The following is an 18,959-nucleotide window of genomic DNA, read 5'->3' as shown; positions in this document are numbered from 1 at the left end:
TGTCCAAAGCTCCTGCTGGTAACAAATGCTGCCCCATCTTCTCACCTCTCTCCACAGGCCTGCCCTCTCCTCTACTCGTCATACTCCAACTCTTCCACAGGACTGGCGTAGTCTTGAGAGTCAGTGACTTCTCTGCTCCCAGAATCCCCATTGTTGTCCCAACCTGCCCATGTCCTTCCACTACATGAGCCCAGAACTGTTATATACAATGAAACCACCTCTGTGCCCATAGGTACTGCCCTGCCACCAGCCCCAGTGGGAACCACCTCTGCCTGCCCCTCTCCCACCCCAGTTCCCCACTTTGACCACGACCATACCCTGACCTGCCTCTTGAAGAATAGACCAGCAGCTCACCCCCTAGACAAAATCACTTCCTCTTTAATTGCTGTTGAAGGGTCACACCTGCCTTGAGGAGATGAGGAGGCATTCCCCCCTGCCCCCTCCCCATACCCCTCCCCAATTACCTGGTCCTTTGCAAAATGTTTTAGCCAGGAAAAAAAAAAAAAGACCAGAAACCACTGACACAGACAGCCCAAGAACTGGGTTGATTGAGGGAGGCAGGGCTGGGCCAGCTAAGTCCACCCCACCACCCCTTTTCTGGGAATGGGGAAGGGGGCCTGGAAACCCTCAGTCACCTCACATCCTCTCAGCCCTGGCTGGAAGGGCTCATGAGGGTGAGGGTCTGGAGCTGCTCCGATAGGAGGGAGGGGCTGGACAGGAGAACAATGGGGAGGGGTCCCATTGTAGGGGTGCCCCTGCCCCAGATCACCATGGGCGCTGCACAGTCACAGGTACGCAGTCACGGTCACAGACACTCACAACCCGAGAGCACTCCCACCCCACCCCACCCCCTGCCCACCCTTGGCTTCCCATACCCCAAAACGCCCTCCCCAAGCCCCTGCCCGCCCCTGTCCCCAATGTTGGGGAACAAAGCAATAAATTACAAGGACCCCCCCAGCCTCCTTTAGCCGGGCCTTCCTCCATTCCTTCTCCCTCCCCAGATAGTATTAGTGAGGAGGGACCCAGGCTCTTGCTCCCCCAGCCCTTAAACTTCCATCCATAGATAGGTGTAAGGGGACGTCCTAATTTCCACTTCTCATGTTCCCTTTCACGGAAAGGGTTGAGGACCCCTTCACCCCCACAGGCAGCAGGGGTCCTGCCCCTCGCTGCCCCTCCCCCCTTTACTGGGCAGTGAGATCGGCATGAAAGGGGTGGATCCCCGAATTGGCTCCAAGTCCCAGGGCTAGCTCTCCTACGTACTAACCCCTCCCTCTGGCGTGGCATCGCCCCAGGAGCCAGCCTGGGTTTGGACTCCCGCGGTGGGGCTGACTCAGCGCAGGCAAGACCGGGTCCTTGTCCCGCCCCCAGGGGGCGCGAGCGGGCGCGTCCTAGAGACCCGGAGCTCAGGCCGCCGCGGGGGCCCGGTCCGCAAACACCTAGCGGGCAGACCAAGAGCAATCCGAGTGTGGGGACGGTAGACAGGGGACATGTGAGCTGGGGTCTCCATGCCTCGGTGGGGAGAGGGAGGTGAGTTTGTGTCTTCTAGGAGGCGTGGGGGCTGTGTCCTCGTGGGGGTGGGAAGTGCTCCCGTGGGGCAGAGTGCGGATTGGAGGGGTGGGTGAGTGCATCTGTCCGGCGGTCCACCCGGTGAGGTCGTGCTCGGCTAGCGAGGGGGGTGGGGGGTGTCTCTGCCGGCGGCAACTATACCAGCGCGACCGGGGCGTCCGCGCGGCCCACGCTGGCGGCGCTGCTCCGGCGGCGGGGACTGGGCGTGGCGGTGATGCTGGGCGTGGCGGTGATGCTGGGCGTGGTGGCCGCGCTGGGCGTGGTGGCCGCGCTGCCGCCCTCGCTCGGGCAGCCGTGCTGTAGCAGGATGTCGGCGCACAGCTGGCTTCCCGCCTGGCGCGCGTAGAACAGCGCCGTGCGGCCCTGCGCATCGCGGGCCGCCACGTCGGCGCCGTACTGGAGGGCGGAAAGGGCCGCGTGACTGCGCGTCCCGGCGCTGCCTCCGCACGCCGCCTACCCGAGACCCCCGAGCCCTCGTCCGGGGTCCCTGGGGAAGCGGGGCTCTCCCGCGCTGGGCGCTCTGCGGGTGGGTCCCTCGGCCCCCTTGGCCCGCCGCTGCCCACATACCCACAGCAGCAGTTGCGTGATGACGACGTGGGCGAGCTCGGCCGCCAGGTGAAGCGGGGAGCGGAGCTGCGGATCTTCTACGCTGGTATCTGGCGGCCCGTGTCGCGCATGGGCCAGAAGCAGCAGAACGGCGGCCACGTCCTGGGCCTGCACCGCGGCCCACAGCTGGCGGCCCAGGGGCTCCCCGGGGGTGCCCAGCGGCGCCAGGAACAGCAGCTGCTCGTATTTGGCGCGAATCCACGACTCGCGCTCTTCCCTGTGAGGGTCAACGGTTAAGGGCTCAAGGGACCCCTTAGCCTGGACCTCTGCCTTCTACCCGGGGACCCTCTCAGGACCTGCACACCCCCAGCGACCCTCTCTCTGCTCTGTTCCCTCAGCTTACCGCGAAGAGTCCCGTGTGGGCTTGGCGCGGCCCCGCGTGTCGCTCTCCCACACGCGATTGGCCATGTCGTTGCCAATGGCCGTCAGCACCAGGGTCAGCTCCCGCGGCCAGTCGTCCAAGTCCAGCGAGCGAACACGGGACAGGTGTGTGCCCAGGTTGCGGTGGATGCCAGAACACTCGATGCATATAAGCGCTCCCAGGTTCAAGCTGGCCCATGTGGGGTCTGGGAACGGTGCAGAGGTCGGCTCTCTGCCAGGCAGCATGGACACCCAGCATTCACCAACTCCAGGGAACTTGGCCTGAGACACCGCCTTCCCAGCCCCTCTGCTTTCCCCTTGCACTCACTGGGGGCTCCACAGTCCACGCAGATAGAGTTCCCCTTGGCGTTCCGGATTGCCTGGATGGCCACGGCTTCGCTTTGGCTGTCTGTGCGCAGCTGCAGAGAGGGTTGAGGTTGGCAGTGCCTCTCCCTCAAAGCCCCCTTTTCTCCTCAGAACCTCTGCTCTCCTCCCACCCACCCCACCTCTAAACCTTTACCTTGACCTTGCTGCTCTCACAGCATTGCAGACTGGCTAGGATCTGACTCTCAATGGCCTGGACCCAGGAATCTCGCTCCTCAAAACTGGCTGCTTCAAAATGCCACGTCTGACCGGTACTGGATACAATCAGGAACTCGAAGTTTTCCTCTGGGTGGGGGTGGGGGGATGGGATGGAGTCACGAGGGGCTGGGTTCAAGGAAAGACTGCCTTCCCCAAACCCATCCTCCCTAATGTCCATCCTGAGCCCCTGGGAGTGGGACAGTGGGGGGAGGAGAAGCAGAGGGCAGTGGATAGCAGGAAGCCCGAGCACATGCAGGGGAAGGCAGGGACACCCACACCCCTCTGCACCCCAGCTGAGCACCCCTCCCACTCCCCGCTTGTTACCTGCTTTATAAATATTTCTTAAACTACCAAAGGATTTTAGTTTCCACATTTTGCGCTTGGCTGGTTTCCCGAAGCAAAGGAGATAGAGATAGAATAGAGAGGAGAAGGGAGAGAGAGAGACCAAGAAAGGAGAAGTAGAGAGGCAGATGGAGAGAGACAGTGACAGAGTGCCAGAGACAAAGCAGGACAGACAGATGGGGAGAGAAAGCAGAACTAAAGTCAGTGGCCCCAGAGCAGAGTGGCGCAGAAGCCAAGAGCCATGAGAGTAGGCAGATCTGGAACAGGGTCTCAGCACCCGGCAGAGAGCAGGGGCAGTGGGAACAGGTTATCATGACCAGTAAGGAGCTGGGGCTCTGGGAGGAGAAGGGAGGGGCAGGAGCTGAATGAGCATGGAAGAAGGGGACAGAAGCTGGGTCCCAGGGCTGGGATGAGAGGGGCCTGGGGCCTGGCAGTGGGCAGTCACTGGGGGACAGGAATGGGGATCATTGTGGTCAAGGGCTGTTGGGGGAACTCGGCCATCACTGAGAGTTCTTGGGAGCAAGGGCTTGGTAGTCACAGAGTCCAGGAGCTGAGGAGTCAGTGCGGGACACTGAGTTTGGGACTGAATCACTAGGGGTCAGGGGGGCTTCAGAGTGCAAGGGCTGGGGGAGGGTAAGTGGAGTTGAGGGCAGGAACAGGAACTAGAGGGTCACTAGGAGAGGGAACAGCAGCTACAGACTTATGGTTGTCACTGAGAACAGGGGCCGGAGACTACTGGAGAAAAGACTTTGGCTGGGGACAGGGGAGGAGAACAGGGCCTGGGGGGTCTACTTTTTCACTAAATTATGTGCAGTGGTGATGACAGCCAAGCCCTCAGCTCAGGCACTTTTCCTCCTGCTGTCGGAGCTAGGCCAGGGATCTGATGTTGGGGACAAGAGTCCAGCGTGGGAGTGGAACTGCCACCAAAGCCTCACCTTCAGCCTGCCCAGCTGAGCCTTCAGTCTTAGATGGAGTTGTCAGTTTTTTCCTCCGCTGCTTCTTCACCATGGGAGAAGGAGGGGGTTCTCGACTTAGGGGGCTCAGATCTCCAGATGGGGTACAGTCTTAGGGAGGAGAACAAAGCTTCAGTTGGCCCCTTATACAGATTTCTTCATTTCTCAATAGTTTGTCTCCTTCCCTGAGCTAGCTTTGGCATTTTAAGGGGCCCCTCCTCAACTGTCCCTCTCCAGGTCTCCCTCAATCATTCCTGGGGGGAGGGGGTGAGCAGATGAGTGGTTTAGAGTCAGACCTGCATTCAGATCCCGGCTCTGCCACTTACTGGCCTTGAGACCTTGAACAAATCACTTAATCTTCAGAGCCTCAGTTTCTTCCTTCCTAAAATGGGGATAATAATCTTGACCTGACAAGGCTTCTGTGAGGGTCATTTGTTGCAATATTACTTGCTATTTAAAAAAAAATGTATATATATATATATATATATACACATATATATACACACACATATATATATATTTCAAATATGCCAACCACTAATAGCCAACTATGTGCTGGACAATGTTCTGGACAATGTTCTCAGTCTTAAAGCCTCAAGTTAAATCTCTGAGGTAACAACTATTCTTTCCATTTTACAGATGAGGAAACTGAGGCATGGAGAGGTCAAATAGTTTGCCCATGTGTCAAGCCAGGACTCCAGCTCAGGTGGTTAGCTCTGGAGCCCACTTGTCTTAACCATTATGATCATACACGCTATGACTGAGCTTGGTGCCTGGCACCAAGTGGATGGGTGTTCGTGTGGGGCTCCATGTGCTCACTCATGCATGTACTCCAGGCTCCAAGGCTCCACAGAATTCATTTCCCACCCACATCCCATTTGGATCTGGAAGACAGTGGATGGAGGGGGTCCCTACTGACCAGTGCTGAGGGCTCGGGCCAAATTCCGGTCTGGCTTCAGCAGGTGCTTGGATGTCTGGTCTGGTGGTAGCTGCAGGGAACTGGGGCTGGGGCTGGGGCTTGGCATGGGAGTCGTGGCATCTGTTGGAAGATGAAACCTCCTCAGAGAGTGAGCCTCTCTGTCTCCTAGCCCCTTCTTCATGGGGTCCCTGTCTGTCATCCACCTTCTTCCTTTCCTCCTTCGCCTCCCTCCCACCAGCTCTGGCCCCTCTCCTGCCCCTTTGTCATGAGCCCCACTCACCAGGAGCTTCACCCATCTGGACAGTGCTCATGTCCTTGACCAGCCCATTAATGCTGGCTGAGGGCCCAAAAGCAGAGATGGCCCTTGGAGGCCGCTTCCCGGGGACTTTGACTGTTGTTCGTAGCAAGTCCATTTCCTTGCCATGGGTACTATGGATGTAATCCTGGAGGGGCACAGGGAAGGCTATGGTCCTTGGGGGTGTGGGAAGCAACAAAGGGATGGAAGAGGGGCCCTGAGAGTCGACTAGGTTAGGATGAGCTTCTAGGGCAGCAGTTCTCAACTTGTGGGTATTAACTATATTAAAGGACCGCGGCATTAAGAAGGTTGAGAACCACTGTTCTAGGGGATGGGCCCATCAGATTTGGCCTAGCACTGTATCCTCCAGAAAGCATTTCCTAAATAGATTTTCCCTGAACAGGGAGAGGCCCTTTCTGGTGCTCTCCCACTAGACTGACAGTTCCTGGAGAGATGTATTTACCTTTACTTTCATGGCATGGGCACATGGTAGGCTCTTAATGCATGCTTGCTAAACATAAGAGAACAGGACTAGAGCTTTCCAGAAATGATGTTAGTGCTTGTCAGAGGTACGGACAGGTAGAGCTGGAAGGGCATCCAACGCTGGCCAGTGTGGCTCAGTCGCTGCCACTCACGTTAATGCTGGGGTGGTAGAGTAGGAAGCCATTACTAGACAGGGTCACATATTTCTTCTTCCATTCTTTGTTCAAGGAATTGCCACTTCGTTTTAGTAGGAAACTCTGGAGTGTGGAAAGACACGTGTGGGAGAAAAGCCAGCTAAGACCAGCTGCCTGCAGCCTGCCCAGGCCCTGCACCACTCACTTGTTTGATGGGGATGGCTCGCCCACTCCCTGTCGTCTCTCCCCGACTGTCCAAGCTTCGTTTCTCAGAGTCACTGCCGCGACGATTCTGGAATAGTTATTGGAATCAGAGGATGGATAGAGAAATACACTGATGAAAGGACAGGAAAGACAGACCAAGAAGGGCCCAACAGAGGGGTGCAGAACAAGGGAAAAGGGGTAGGTAACAGGGGAGAGGGCAGTGAGGGTGGTCAGCTTATTCAATACCGCAAAAAGGCTGGTCCTGCGCTTGGCTGCCCGGTGCAGGGAGCCTGGGGTGCTCAATCCAGCCACTGCACCTGCCTCAGCGCGGAGCTCCCGGTGACCGACATTGGGTGAAGATGGGAGGGAAGAAGAGTAGTCGCTAGTGTGGCCCCCATTACTAGCCTGAGTGTACACAGAAGAGTTAGCAGGGCTGAGAGGCCCCCACCCCACCAGGCTACACCTACATCTAATTACAGGGAATTCGAGACATTCCTTGATATCCTCACCCTCACCATTTATTTATATTATCATTAATGATTCAAAAAAAATCCTCACTAGCATTGTTACAGCGCTTTAAATTTTGCAAAGGTTGGCTTCACCAGCATTATGCTATATAATCTTCTGAAACCTAGTCGATTTCCAATCCAGTGCTCTTTCTACAAATAATTTCACTGTTATTTCCACTATTCCCCGGCTTCCCCAACCTCCTGGGGTACTTTGTGCCTTTCCTTGGATCCCTAGTCCCTCTTCTGCATCTTCCCACTCCTCTGTGCACCCCAACTCACCTGCCCAGCTACAGGGGTGGAAGCAGCTGAGTGGCTTGGGGAGCTGGGCAGGGACTTGCAGGCAGCCAGAAGCTGTTGCTGTTTGCGTAAGGTCACCACCTTCTGGGCCACTGGAGGGGAGAAGGAGTTGGTGGGAGAGGAGGTGTGAGCAGGCCAGATACCTAAGGCAACCCTTCCACGCCCAGCTTTGAGAAATCCCCAGTGGACAATAGAGGGCCCAATCTCCTTGTCACAGTGGCTTTATGCTACCCGTGGCTAAGGCCTTGCCAGCTACCTTCAACCTAAAAAGATCTTGTGACTGCTAAGCAAACCTTCTCTGGCCTCCCTGATCTCTCCTTCCTCCCACAGAGGCTAAGATCACTCCCAGAGAGATGCCCATCTCTAAGAATATCCTAGGTGTCTAGCTTATGGAGACCCCACACTCACCCTCCTGGAAGACCCGGTCCACGTTGAGCCCATAGGTCGCACATGTCTCATAGTAGCTGCAGCGTTTCATTTCTGAACACAGGGCCCGGGCACGAGCATCTCCCACCACCCGAGGGGAGGACGCACTGATCCTGTCTGAGGGGACAGGAAAGGGGCAGGATTGGACAACAGGCCCCTTCCCCACTTTTCATGATTCCCTTTCTGTTGTGTTTGGGCTCAGGCTGGGCCCACTGGGGATGGGGTGTGAGAGAACATCCCTCCTGCAACCAAGTGGAATGGGCATGAATAAGCCCTTTTGGGGTGCTGGGCCCAGCTCACATTCCCAGTTGCAGATGAGTAGGCTGGGTGAGCAGTGTGTGTGTGTGTTTCCCTTCAAGGAATACTCCAGAAGAGAGTGGTGCCTCCTGACGAGGTCTGAAATGGCTGAGACTCACACATGAGTGATAATCACCTTGCCCTGTAAACCCACAGATCCCTGAACTAGGGGGAACACACTTGACATGTGAATGAGGAAAAGGACGGGAGTCCGTGTGTAACAGGTGGACTGCTCACTCTGCAACAAGAAGCCAGGAGGCAAGCGACAGGTGGGGAGGCAGGCACCTGCAGAGCAGGCATTCGGACCAAAGCCCTGCCTGCAAAGCCCTGCCTGCTGACATGCCTGAGTACTAGAAAAGCTTTCTCTGGTCTTGGGAAAGCCTCTGAGTCACTACTTAGAGAACTAAAAGGTTTTCTGTCCTTGCGTTTTCTCCCTTATTTCCTTATTTCCAAAGGAAATAAGGATAAGGAACTTATAAGACCCAGCTGTAGCAAAGGGAAGATGAAAAAGAATTTGCATCCACACCAGGACTTGAAGAAATTGCTGTGTGAGAACACAAGTAGGTAAGATCTCAGAAGCAGAACAGAATGATCTGTACTTTAACTGTCCTTCCCCAGAGGTCCCCTTTTCCCTGCTGACCTTGGGAAGTTTGTGTTTGGTTTCATAATTCCCTTTTCTTGGAGATCGGGTTTCCTCCAGTTTACTACAATCCAAGTGGCCATTTCTACCTTTATTGAGCTCTGCCCCATGTTGGGCAATACCTCTTCAGGGTCTCCTCTGAAAGCAGTGCTTCCCCAACCCCTCCTCACCTTGTGTCCCCACCAGTGCCAAGGCCAGGCCTCCTCGTCCCTCCCCCCGGAGGGAACTCAGCTGTCCGTGGAGACGGCTCACAGCCTGGAAACTGTTCTCATCCTCCAGGCTGAAGACAAAGATCACAGCATCTGCCCAGCCTGAGAACTTGCAGGAGGTGAGGGAACAAATGGAGAGTCAGACAGGTCCACTCCTTTGTTTTGTTTTGTTTTCTTATTTTATTTTAAGACACAGTCTCACTCTGTCACCCTGGTTAGAGTGCTGTGGCATCATAGCTCACAGCAACCCCAAACTCCTGGGCTTGAGCAATCCTTTTGCCTCAGCCTCCCAAGTAGCTGGGACTACAGGCATCCACTACCATTAGCCTGGCTAGTTTTTCTGTTATTTATTTATTTATCTTGAGGCAGAGTCTCTCACTTTATCGCCCTCAGTAGAATGCCGTGGCATCACTGCTCATAGCAACCTCAAACTCTTGGGCTCAAGTGATACTTTTGCCTCAGCCTCCTGAGTAGCTGGGACTACAGGCGCCTGCCACAATGCCTCGCTATTTTTAGAGACGGGGTCTCAATCTGGCTCAGGCTGGTCTGGAACCTTCAAGCTCAGACAATCCACCCACCTTGGCCTCCCAGAGTGATAGGATTACAGGCATGAGCCATCTCGCCTGGCCCCTAGTTTTTCTATTTTTAGTAGAGATAGGGTCTTCCTCTTGCTCCCAAGTAGCTGGGATTACAGGCATCCACCACCATTAGCCTGGATAGTTTTTCTATTTTTAGTAGAGATAGGGTCTTCCTCTTGCTCAGGCTGGTCTCGAAGTCCTGAGCTAAAGCTATTTGCCTGCTGCCCGCCTCAGCCTTCCAGAGTGCTAGGATTGCAGGCATGAGCCACCACACCTGGCCATGTCCACTCCTTTGGACACTAACTCAAGCCCTGAGAAACCAGAGCCCCCTCCTCGGCTAGTGCTGACCCAAGCCAGCTTACACCCCCATCCTCCACCCCTCACCTTGGCATCAGGTGCCCCAGCTTCCTCTCGGATTAGCACCAGATGAGTCTGTCCGTCAACCAACATCTCCTTCTTGTATTGCTCATCTGTCCAGAAGATTTGGAAGAGGCAATAGGTCAGAGGTGATAGGTCACTAACCCTCCCCTGCTCCCTGTACTTCAGCTATGGTGGCCTCATCCTTCCCCCATCTCCCTACCCGCCTAGTCATTGATCTTACTCCTGATCCTTGGCCCCAATCTTTAGCTTACTATGACTTCCGAGAACTCACTCTCTGTCTTCTCCAGCACCTCGTATGAACCGGTCAGGAATCGGTGGATGAGTGATGACTTCCCACTCCTGGTGTCACCCAGCACACCCTGAGGACAGGGTTATGGAGAGACATTGTGAGAATTAAGAGAAGACAGAATATTTGGATTTGGACACTTCAGAGAGCCCAAAGACAATGTCAGTGTTAAATTATCCAAGAAGGGCCCTACAGGGCCTGGATGGCAATCAGTTGAGAGATCAAGACATGACTGTGGTAAGAAATGATCCCAAAGCTCAAAGTGGACCACAAGATGTAAAATATCCGTGATTCAGTACCGGTCTTTTGGTGTTATGCTGTTTAGGACATATAGTAGACCTGTATGTGTGTGGCATGGCGCAGCTCTGGGCACTAGTTGGAAAGTTTTACCCAATTCCAAGCAAAGAACATGGAGGGCCAAAGGGCAGATGTCAGAAATGAGAAGCCTGGAAGAGGTGCACGGACAAACAGGAAAGGGGATGGAAGCCTAAAGACTAGAGAAGAAAACACTGTGAGGATGTGGCAAACCCGGGGATGGTGCTCTGAAGGGAGACTCTCAGGAGAACTGGAACACATTCTGCATTCTCACAGAGAAAGAGAAGGGGAGAGGGGGAGGGAGAGTTGGAAAGGCAGTGGGTGGGAGGGCAGTCTCCCTACAGGTGAGGAGACTGAGTTACCTACCAGGCGCAGTTCAGGAATGGAGCGGCTCAAAGTCCATTCCTGGCTATTGACCACAGCCTCTGTAAAGGGAGAAGGGCAGTAAGAGGGGAGGCTTCCAGCCCAGGTGGGCTCAACCCTCAGCCACCCTCCTCCCTCGGTAGCTTCCCTGAACCCTCAGGACCCTGCCTGCGTGGGAGAGGCGTGTGGAACAGATAGGTTTGAGAGTGGTCCCCAGTCCTCCCATCCCAGCCGCTCTCCCTACAGCTGCTGCTGCCGCTCAGTGGTTGCTTAGCAACAGAGCCAGCAAGACAAAAATACTTCAGTTGGCATCTCCCTTAAAGCACATCCCCAAACGTGGGTCCCTGCCCCAGACAGGGAGATGGGGCCTCTGATAGTGACAGGTTCTTCCCTCTGGAAAGAGAATAGAAGAGCTCCTCCCAGATCTACTGATTCCCAGTGTGCTCCTGGGAGGAGGTGCTGGAACACAGAGAGTGCGCCTTCCTCAATCTCCATTTCAGAGGAGAGAAACTGCAGTGAGGGCTTTCCCTCCTTTTTTCAAGGTCAACAGGCACTGTGGCCCTAACCCCTCCCACAGTCGAGGGGACAGAGCCTGTATATGCCTCCTCCCATAGCCTCCCCAATAGCGCCCACCAAAAGAACTGGGGAAGGGCTCCATCCCCTGGCAGAGAGAAGCCACAGGCCTGGGGAAAAGGATGCTCCTTCCGCCCGCCGGGTCCAGCCCCCGCGCCTGACACTGGCCGGACGTTCCCGGGGCGCCGCAGCTGCGGTGAGAACTCCGGGATCCAGAGCCATCTGCTCCCACCCGCTCCTGAGCCAAACCCCAGGGGCCGCCTCCGCTCCCGGACCCGCCTCCCCTCTCGAGAGTGCTAGCCAAACCCGGAGTCCCCTGCCTATCTCCTCCAGGAAAAAAAGAAAAGAAAAAAAATACATACATATATATATATATATAATACACACATATATAAAATATACACCCCTTGGGACAAACCACTACCTTCGCCGCACCGCCTCCTGATTCTCCCGGGGTGAGAACTGCCTTGCAGCAGCCCCGCCCCCCTGACTCACTCCGGGTCAGCCCGTGGCGGGTTCAACGCCGCTCGGGGCCGGGGTGGGCAGTGGGGGAAGGAGACGTCCCACCCGCACCCCTCACTTCGCATCCAAATACTCAGCATGTTCCAGCCCCCCACGCAATCGCGCGCCGCCCATCCCGCCTTCACTTCATGGAAAAGAGCATTAGCCTGCTCTCAGCCTAGGTGAAGACCTGCCCCTGGCTGGCTAGGAGCTGCCTACAAGGTCACTGCCCCGCCACCTGCCCCAAGGGCTCAGGGGAAACTGAGGCTTTCTCATCTCTTTCACCTTCAACATTCCTCTAGGCAAGGCAAAGCGGGGTTTCCACGCTCCCAGAGTCCCGCTGAGGCTGGAAGTAGCTCTGGGGCTTCTCTGGGAGCGATTTCCTACATTCACTCTGACCAAGGGCATCATTTTCCCAGGGCTGAGTCCCTCTGAAATCAAGCCATCTACAACGTCGCACAATGTAGCTACTCACCCCGCTTCTGAATTTCCTCTGCCCCCATCCTTGCCATCCTTGGCAAAGGAGTAGCCTGGTTCACCCGCCCATCCAAGAGGAAAGCTTCCCCGGTTTCCTGCACATCGCGCCCCCAGCCTGAGCTGAGCCTTCCAGGTGCCCTCCCTTCCCTGTTCTCAGGCCCTGATCCTACTCACTAGGGGAGGTACGGAGCTCTGTGCCCAGCAGCTCCCTGGACCCGCTGCCAGAAGACAGGCCCGGAGGTCCGGGAAGGGGCCCGGAGGCAGGAGGCCCCCCAGTGCTCTTGGTGAAGATGCCGCTGATAAACTTGAGCATCTTGCGGTCACGAGTGGATGCTCGGCCCCCCTCCCGGCCCCGTTTCAGTCCCGGAGCTGGGGGTTCCAGAGTGATTGGCGGTGCAGGCCCGGGGGGCTGCGCGGAGGCGGCAGCGGCTGGAGTCGGGATTGCTGGCATGGTCAGCGGAGGAGAGGCGACAGTCGGGCCCGGGTGCAAGTCACTGTTGTCCAAGGTCTTACTCTTGCCTTTCCGAGGGGACAATTTCCCTCGGACTCCGGCCCCAGCCGCGACCCCACCAGAGGTCGCGGCTGAACCCCCTGCTCCCCCAGCGACTACCGCGGAGGCAGCAGCGGCAGAGGCAGAAGCTCCAGTCCCAGCGCTGCTCTTTGACCCCTTGACCCTGGGCTTGCCCTCGCTTTCCGGCCATGACAGGCGGCTACCCGCGCTCTTGCTCCCGCCAGCTTTGGCTCCACTGGTGCTCACGGTCTTGCAAGGCTTGGGAGCCGGCGGAGGCGGCGCCACCTTGAGCCTCCGGCTGCCGGTGCCAGGGTGCGGAGAGGACGAGCCAGGGATGCCGCCACCCGCTCGGCCTTCGGGTTCCGGGCCCCCCCAGCTCGGGCTGCTGAGTAGGGGGCGTCTGGAGGAGGTGGGAGCACCCCCGGGTTTGGGGTCGGGGCTCAGCCCCCCGGACAGCGGGGGTCCCGGAGGGGCGGCCCAGAGGGAGAGGCGGCGGCCGGGAGCAGGAGAGACTGGGCGGGCCGGACTGGCCGGAGCCGGGGACAGGGTGGGGGGCTCTGCGCCCCCCGCACCCACGCTGCTCGTGCTGATCCACAGCGCATCCTGCCGGTGGAAGAGACGCTCGTGCCGCTTCTTGCCCGGCTCCTCCGCGCCTCGGGGGCTGCCAGGATCCCCAGCTTCGTTGCCTCTGGCCCCGGGGGTGGCGGCCGCGGCCACAGATGGAGAAGGCGGTGGCGGAGGCACCGACTCGAGCTTGACCAGGGTCAGCGAGATGAGGTAGGTCGTTGTCCGGCGCTGAAGCGCGCCCGCGCCCCGGCTCATGGGGCCCAGAGACCCCCGAGCTGGGGAGGGGAGGGGACTCCCCCGGACTGCCTCAGGGGGGCCCGGCCATGGGGCCGCCCTGCTCGCTGCCCCTAGCCCCCGGACCCCGCTGAGCCCCCAGCCCGGCTCCGATGTCGCCGCCGCCTCCTCCGCCTCCGCTTTCGCCCCCCTCCCATCACATGGGGCGCCCCCTCCCCATGCTCCCCGCCCTGCGCCCCCACCCCCTTAGAGCCCCGGGACCTTGGTGCTGTTCCAGGGAGGCGCGCCGGACCGTGCACCCCGGCCTGGGCGGGGGCTCTGAGATGGACGGGGGAGGGCGGAGAGGACAGTAGTGGGGGCAAATAGGGGAGAGGGAGGAACGGGGGGCAGAAAAGGGGACCCGAGGCTGAGGGAAAAGAAGAACCGGTGCTGTTGGGGGGAGGCAGGGGCGGGGAATGAGGACTCAAGGGACAGGGGCCGCGGATGCGGTAGGAGAGGGGTCTTGAGGAGGGTGGAAAGCTAGTGGGCTGGCCGTGCGGAGGATTCGCGGGGGCGCGGGGAGGATGCTGGGGATGCAGATACGGGAGGTGGCAGGGGAGGAAGGAGGAACAGGAGGGGTGGAAACCCACGGGTCTGGGGTCTGGAAGGGGAGGGGCGTGAGATCCGGGAGAAGAGTCCGGGGGCCTCGCTCGGGCTCGGCTCGGTCCGGATGCGCGCTGTGTCCGGGCGCTCCCCTCACAGTGAGGAGGAGGCGGCCCCCAGCCCCCCCCACCCTGTCTTTCCCCCTCTCCACCTTCTCTCCACCAGCACCGCTGTCTGCGAAGGCGGTGCAAAATCCAGGACTGGATTTCCCTCCCAAATCCTGGGCTGGATTTCCTGGGACTTGGACTCACCTCCCCTAGCAACCTAGCCCCCTCCTCTGCACACCAAGGTTAGGAAGCTGTACTGTGGGGTGTGGCGTTTAAGAACAAGAGTGAAAATCGATTTATTGGGTGGACAGGCTGCTGTGAACAGAGCCAACTCAGGGTCACTGCCAATTTTGCAGAAGCTGAAGTTTGAAAGTGTGTGTGGGGGGGAGGGGGCTGAATTCCTTTTCCCACGATGCTTTGTCTCCCCTAGGTACCTAAACATTTTCCATTTCTCATGACCTAGCTCCCTTTCCCACCCACACCCCCACACTTGATACTTTGACAGGGTCACGACTTGAGACCAATTGTCCCAAAGTGAACTTGGAAAGTGTTCCCCTGGGATAGAGAGAAAAAAAAACGGGAACTTAGGAGGGTAGGGAAGAGGTGGTATGCCTGGGGGAGGAAGTAGAGGAGAAAGTTCTGACGGCTTGGGAAGCCAAGGCCACAGGGCACATCAAAGGCTCCAGTTCCAGGTGAAGGGAGAAGGAAGGCCTCTAAGATTGATACCCCCCATACCAAAATGCATCCAGTCTCCATAGCAACTGTAGCGCCAATAGTGCCTCAGAAACAGCGGGAATAAGCAGAGAGGAGGGATCTGTGTGTATAGTGGGTGGGAGACTGGCTGGGGATATTAGGTTCGTTGAGACACCACCCTCACACCTGGTTATCCATGTGTGGGAAATTTCGCTCCCTGAACATAAGGACCCTTCAGTTGAGGCAGTGTCAGCCAGCCTCTTTCGGTTCTCATTCAGTCTCCTGAGGTTTGCTGGGTGGGACTATTTTAGAAGGTTGAAGAGGAGGTAGGCAGACTGAATGGAAACGGTCTGTTCTGTGTCCCCCACCCTTCTGGAGGCCTTGGAGTTCAAGGCTCTCTGTTCTTCAGCCAGGTTAGAAGCCGGAATCAGTTAGGCCAATGTAGAAGTGTGACTAAACCCCTGGGGTTTGGGTGATATGGTAGGGGAAGGTCTCTCTGCAGCCTTGGAGACCTCTCCCCAGGACTTGGGGCATCTCAGCAGTCCCCTGATTTGGCATCCCACCCTCCTGACGCAGCTGAGACTATAATAAGTGCTGCCGTGGGTGGCTCTTGGAGGCAGGAGCCAGCATGCTCAGCCTGGTGGGGGGTGATGATGATGGGGGGGGGGTGAAGCAGGATGCTGGGAACCCTTTGTTTTCCCAGAGGCCTGTACCCAGTCCCTCCAGGGTTCTGTCCCCAGGGGTCAGCAGCTTCTCTCTCCCTCTTTGCTGAATCTCCCAGGACTCCTCTAGTAGTCTTTTCTGAAGCTAGGAGAACCCGCTAGTAGTCTTTTCTGAAGAAGAGGATGGAGAATTGTTCACACTGACTTAATCTTCCTTCCTTTGATGACCTCGGTTTTCCTTTATGTTGAATGGGAACATAATCCTAACTCTTAGGGAAGGAGCAGAATATATCACTATGACACATGCGTGGAGTCTTCTTAGAGATTTCCACCTCCTTCTTCACAGCTAAGCAAAGCCTTCTAACTGGCCTAAACCTCTCTCCTCCTCCTCCTCCTTTTTCTTTTTTTCTTTCTTTTTAAGAGGGGTGGGGCTTGGAGTTTCTCCCTAGGAGGCCCCATGTATCACCCCCATAGATCTGCCTTTCCAAGCACTAAGTCTGTCAGGATGCAAAGAGTGGGGACAGGAGGTGAGAGTGGCACTAGCCTCAGAAGGGCAATGGGAAGAGATCAGACTGTCCACTAGGAATCCCAAGGGCCTGGGCAGCCAAGCCAACCCCAGGTGAGCCTTTCCTTTCTCAAGTTATGCTGCAGTGGCCTCTACCAGCAGAGGTATCCTTCATGGGAAGAATGGTTTCCAAGTAGGCAGCTGAGAATGGAGAGGAATGAGAAGTTGGAAGAGATCAGGATACGATGGACAATGTGCTTCTAGCAGACACCTTTCATGAGCAAAGAAATCTGCTTTTGTTAGCTCTTTGCTACCTCAGAGGTGAATGAGCTGACAGCGAGCAAGAAATGACCTCCAGTTCCACCAGTTCCTCAGTGGTGGGGCCTTGTGGATGGAGAGAAGCTGTTCCTGCCTGGGCCCCACCACAGGATTGAAAGCCAGGGTGTGCAGGAGGATGTGGCGGATGGCGTTGCCATGGCAGCACTTCCTCCCTGTGTTGTCATCACTTGCTCTAATGGCACTAAGGAGGTAGAGCGGAAGGTGTGTGGGGGGAAGACAGGAACAGGAGCAAGGGGAGGAGAGGAGACCAAGAAGAGTCCTGGGGACTTCTCTGCATTTCAGCTCTTTCAATCATTGTGTAAACGTTAGCGTGTGCCTGAGAGCCTGAGATTCTTGTGTGGTGTATTTCAATGTATGTGTGTGTGTTTCTCTCTACAGCTGGAGAACAAGAGGTCACTCATCTTAGTGGGTCCTGGGAATGAACATATTATCCAGTCCCAGAACCTCCTGCCCCAGACTGCTTCCTGCCCTGAACTCCCCAGACAGGGACTGAGTCCACCATTGGTCTGTCACAGGCCATCTTCCCCATGTTCACCCACTTCTCCATTGCCAAGGTCACCTCAACAGCGACCTGTAATTTCATTTCCCAGGAAAAAGATCATAGTTGGGGAAAGAGGAAGAATGACACCTCCCATGTCTTTTTCCATCTTTCCCAAGTGTATTCTTCCCCAGAGTCTCAGCTCCATCTTGAGGATAGGAAATAGCCGATTGGGAAGTGATATATAACACAGCTAACCCTTCTCTGCCCCTGTTAGTTCCCAGTACACCCAAACTGGAGGCTGACTCTTCTCTCACCTCGTATGCTGTTCAGTGAGGTCTGGATGCTGTCCCGGAGTTCGACGTTGTCCACCCTATCTGCCAGCTTCCTCAGGCGGCTTAGGGCCTGCTTGGCCACCTCATGTCTTTTGACTTCTGCTCTCACTGCGGCTACAGCTAATTGTCTCTGGGCATGCATGTTGCCCAGACCTGTCTTGCCAGGCTAACAGCAACCTCCGGCCCTGAGGCCCATGGCCCTGAAGCCCCCAAACCCCAGTAGCCCCTTCTGCTGTGCCCCAGAACACTCCGCCCCTGCCCGCCCTTCCGTCTGTGGGCCTCACTTCCTGACTGGTGAGTTTCAAACCCACAGCCTGGGACAGCTCTGCCTCCTGTACCTCACACCCCCCCTAGTGTTGGCCCATCAGCCCTGCCAGCCAGTCCTTGCTAGGATTTCCCAGCCAGGTGGATGCCGCGCAGGGTGGGTGGAGAATGTGGCAAGCCAGGTCCCAGGTGCAATCCCAAACTCTTGGTGACCTGGAGATCTGTGTTGTCTCAAACTCTCGCAGGAATCCACACACACTTGTCTTGTCACCCTCAGAGCCTTGTGTTCTAGGATACACCTGTGCTCACCAGCCTGTCTACACATCCCAACCAGCCCTGCAATATAACCCTTCCCCAGCTAGCTACTCATTTCGACCACCTCCTGTTTAAGAGGTTCAAGTAGTTATGGGGAGAATAAGTTATAGAGGAGAAAAGTAACTTATAACTAGACAAAACCGCCATGTTCCATGTTCGATTAATTACTTTCATAATAACTAACATGCCAATAACTTTTAATCATTTGCAACACGCTTTCACATATACTAGTCTCATGACAGGCCTGAGGGGTAGGATTATTCCTCTCTATTCTGCATAAAGGGAAATTGAAGCTCAAAGAGGCCAGTAAGAGGTCAAAAAAAGACATAGATCTAGGTCTTTAGTACCCTTTTCACTATACCACATGACCAAGATACTTGCCAGCTGGTTCCCCTGTTCCTTAATACCACTCATCTAGGACAGGAGAGAGAAAAGGGTGGATGAGGAAATGAAGGAGAGAATGAAGATGAGGGTTGCAGGTGGGAAGGGAATGAGGTGGCGAAAAGGGAGTGGGAGGTGGGAGGTGATACGCAGTTTGACCTAATTACTTTGTTTCAAGACTCAAACCTCTCTTTCCCAGCCAACGTTTCGTCCGTGTATCTTCTAGATATTAATCTGCGAAGCCTATGGCTCAGTCGGTAAGTCGGCCCCATATACTGAGGGTGGCGGGTTCAAACCCGGCCCCAGCCAAACTGCAACCAAAAAATAGCCGGGCGTTGTGGTGGGCGCCTGTAGTCCCAGCTACTCGGTAGGCTGAGGCAGGAGAATCGTCTAGGCCCAGGAGTTGGAGGTTGCTGTGAGCTGTGTGAGGCCACAGCACTCTACCGAGGGCCATAAAGTGAGACTCTGTCTCTACAAAAAAAAAAAAAAAAGGAAATTCTAACTATGAATATCTGTGTAGTTGGAGATGAAGAAACTGAGATTGGTATTACCCACTGGAATCTGTAAAATGGCATGAACAGTAATAACTAATATTCAGCGTGCCAAAATACCGTTCTAAGCATTCTACATATGTATATTAACAACCCAAGAGGAGATGTATTGTTATTTATCAGATAAGTAGTCACACAG

General features: G+C 56.1%; 1 protein-coding gene across 3 annotated transcripts; it reads right to left on the bottom strand.

The window, feature by feature from the left end:
* Nucleotides 1-1,464: 1,464 nt before the first annotated feature.
* AGAP2 (ArfGAP with GTPase domain, ankyrin repeat and PH domain 2) lies at nt 1,465-17,641 on the bottom strand. Of its 3 annotated transcripts, XM_053554676.1 has the most exons (19): nt 12,471-15,962; nt 10,749-10,807; nt 10,053-10,140; nt 9,785-9,870; nt 8,784-8,931; nt 7,659-7,793; nt 7,233-7,342; nt 6,691-6,849; nt 6,446-6,532; nt 6,259-6,363; nt 5,609-5,771; nt 5,329-5,448; nt 4,392-4,520; nt 3,439-3,498; nt 3,053-3,201; nt 2,861-2,951; nt 2,516-2,738; nt 2,134-2,389; nt 1,465-1,962 (listed from the first exon to the last, which is right to left on the bottom strand). In XM_053554676.1, exons 1-19 carry the CDS (start codon nt 13,627-13,629, stop codon nt 1,702-1,704), a joined length of 3,588 nt encoding a protein of 1,195 aa, XP_053410651.1. In that variant the 5' UTR covers nt 13,630-15,962; the 3' UTR covers nt 1,465-1,701. The 3 variants fall into 3 exon arrangements, with proteins under 3 accessions (XP_053410651.1, XP_053410653.1, XP_053410652.1); XM_053554678.1 differs by lacking the exons at nt 3,439-3,498; nt 12,471-15,962 and adding an exon at nt 17,292-17,641; XM_053554677.1 differs by lacking the exon at nt 3,439-3,498.
* Between the last annotated feature and the right edge of the window lie 1,318 nt (nt 17,642-18,959).

This window comes from Nycticebus coucang, chromosome 12 (genome assembly GCF_027406575.1).
Source record: "Nycticebus coucang isolate mNycCou1 chromosome 12, mNycCou1.pri, whole genome shotgun sequence".
NCBI classification, from domain to species: Eukaryota; Metazoa; Chordata; class Mammalia; order Primates; family Lorisidae; genus Nycticebus; species Nycticebus coucang.
The sequence above is the reverse complement of the archived record's forward strand: the minus strand, read 5'-3'. Positions and strand labels throughout refer to the sequence as shown.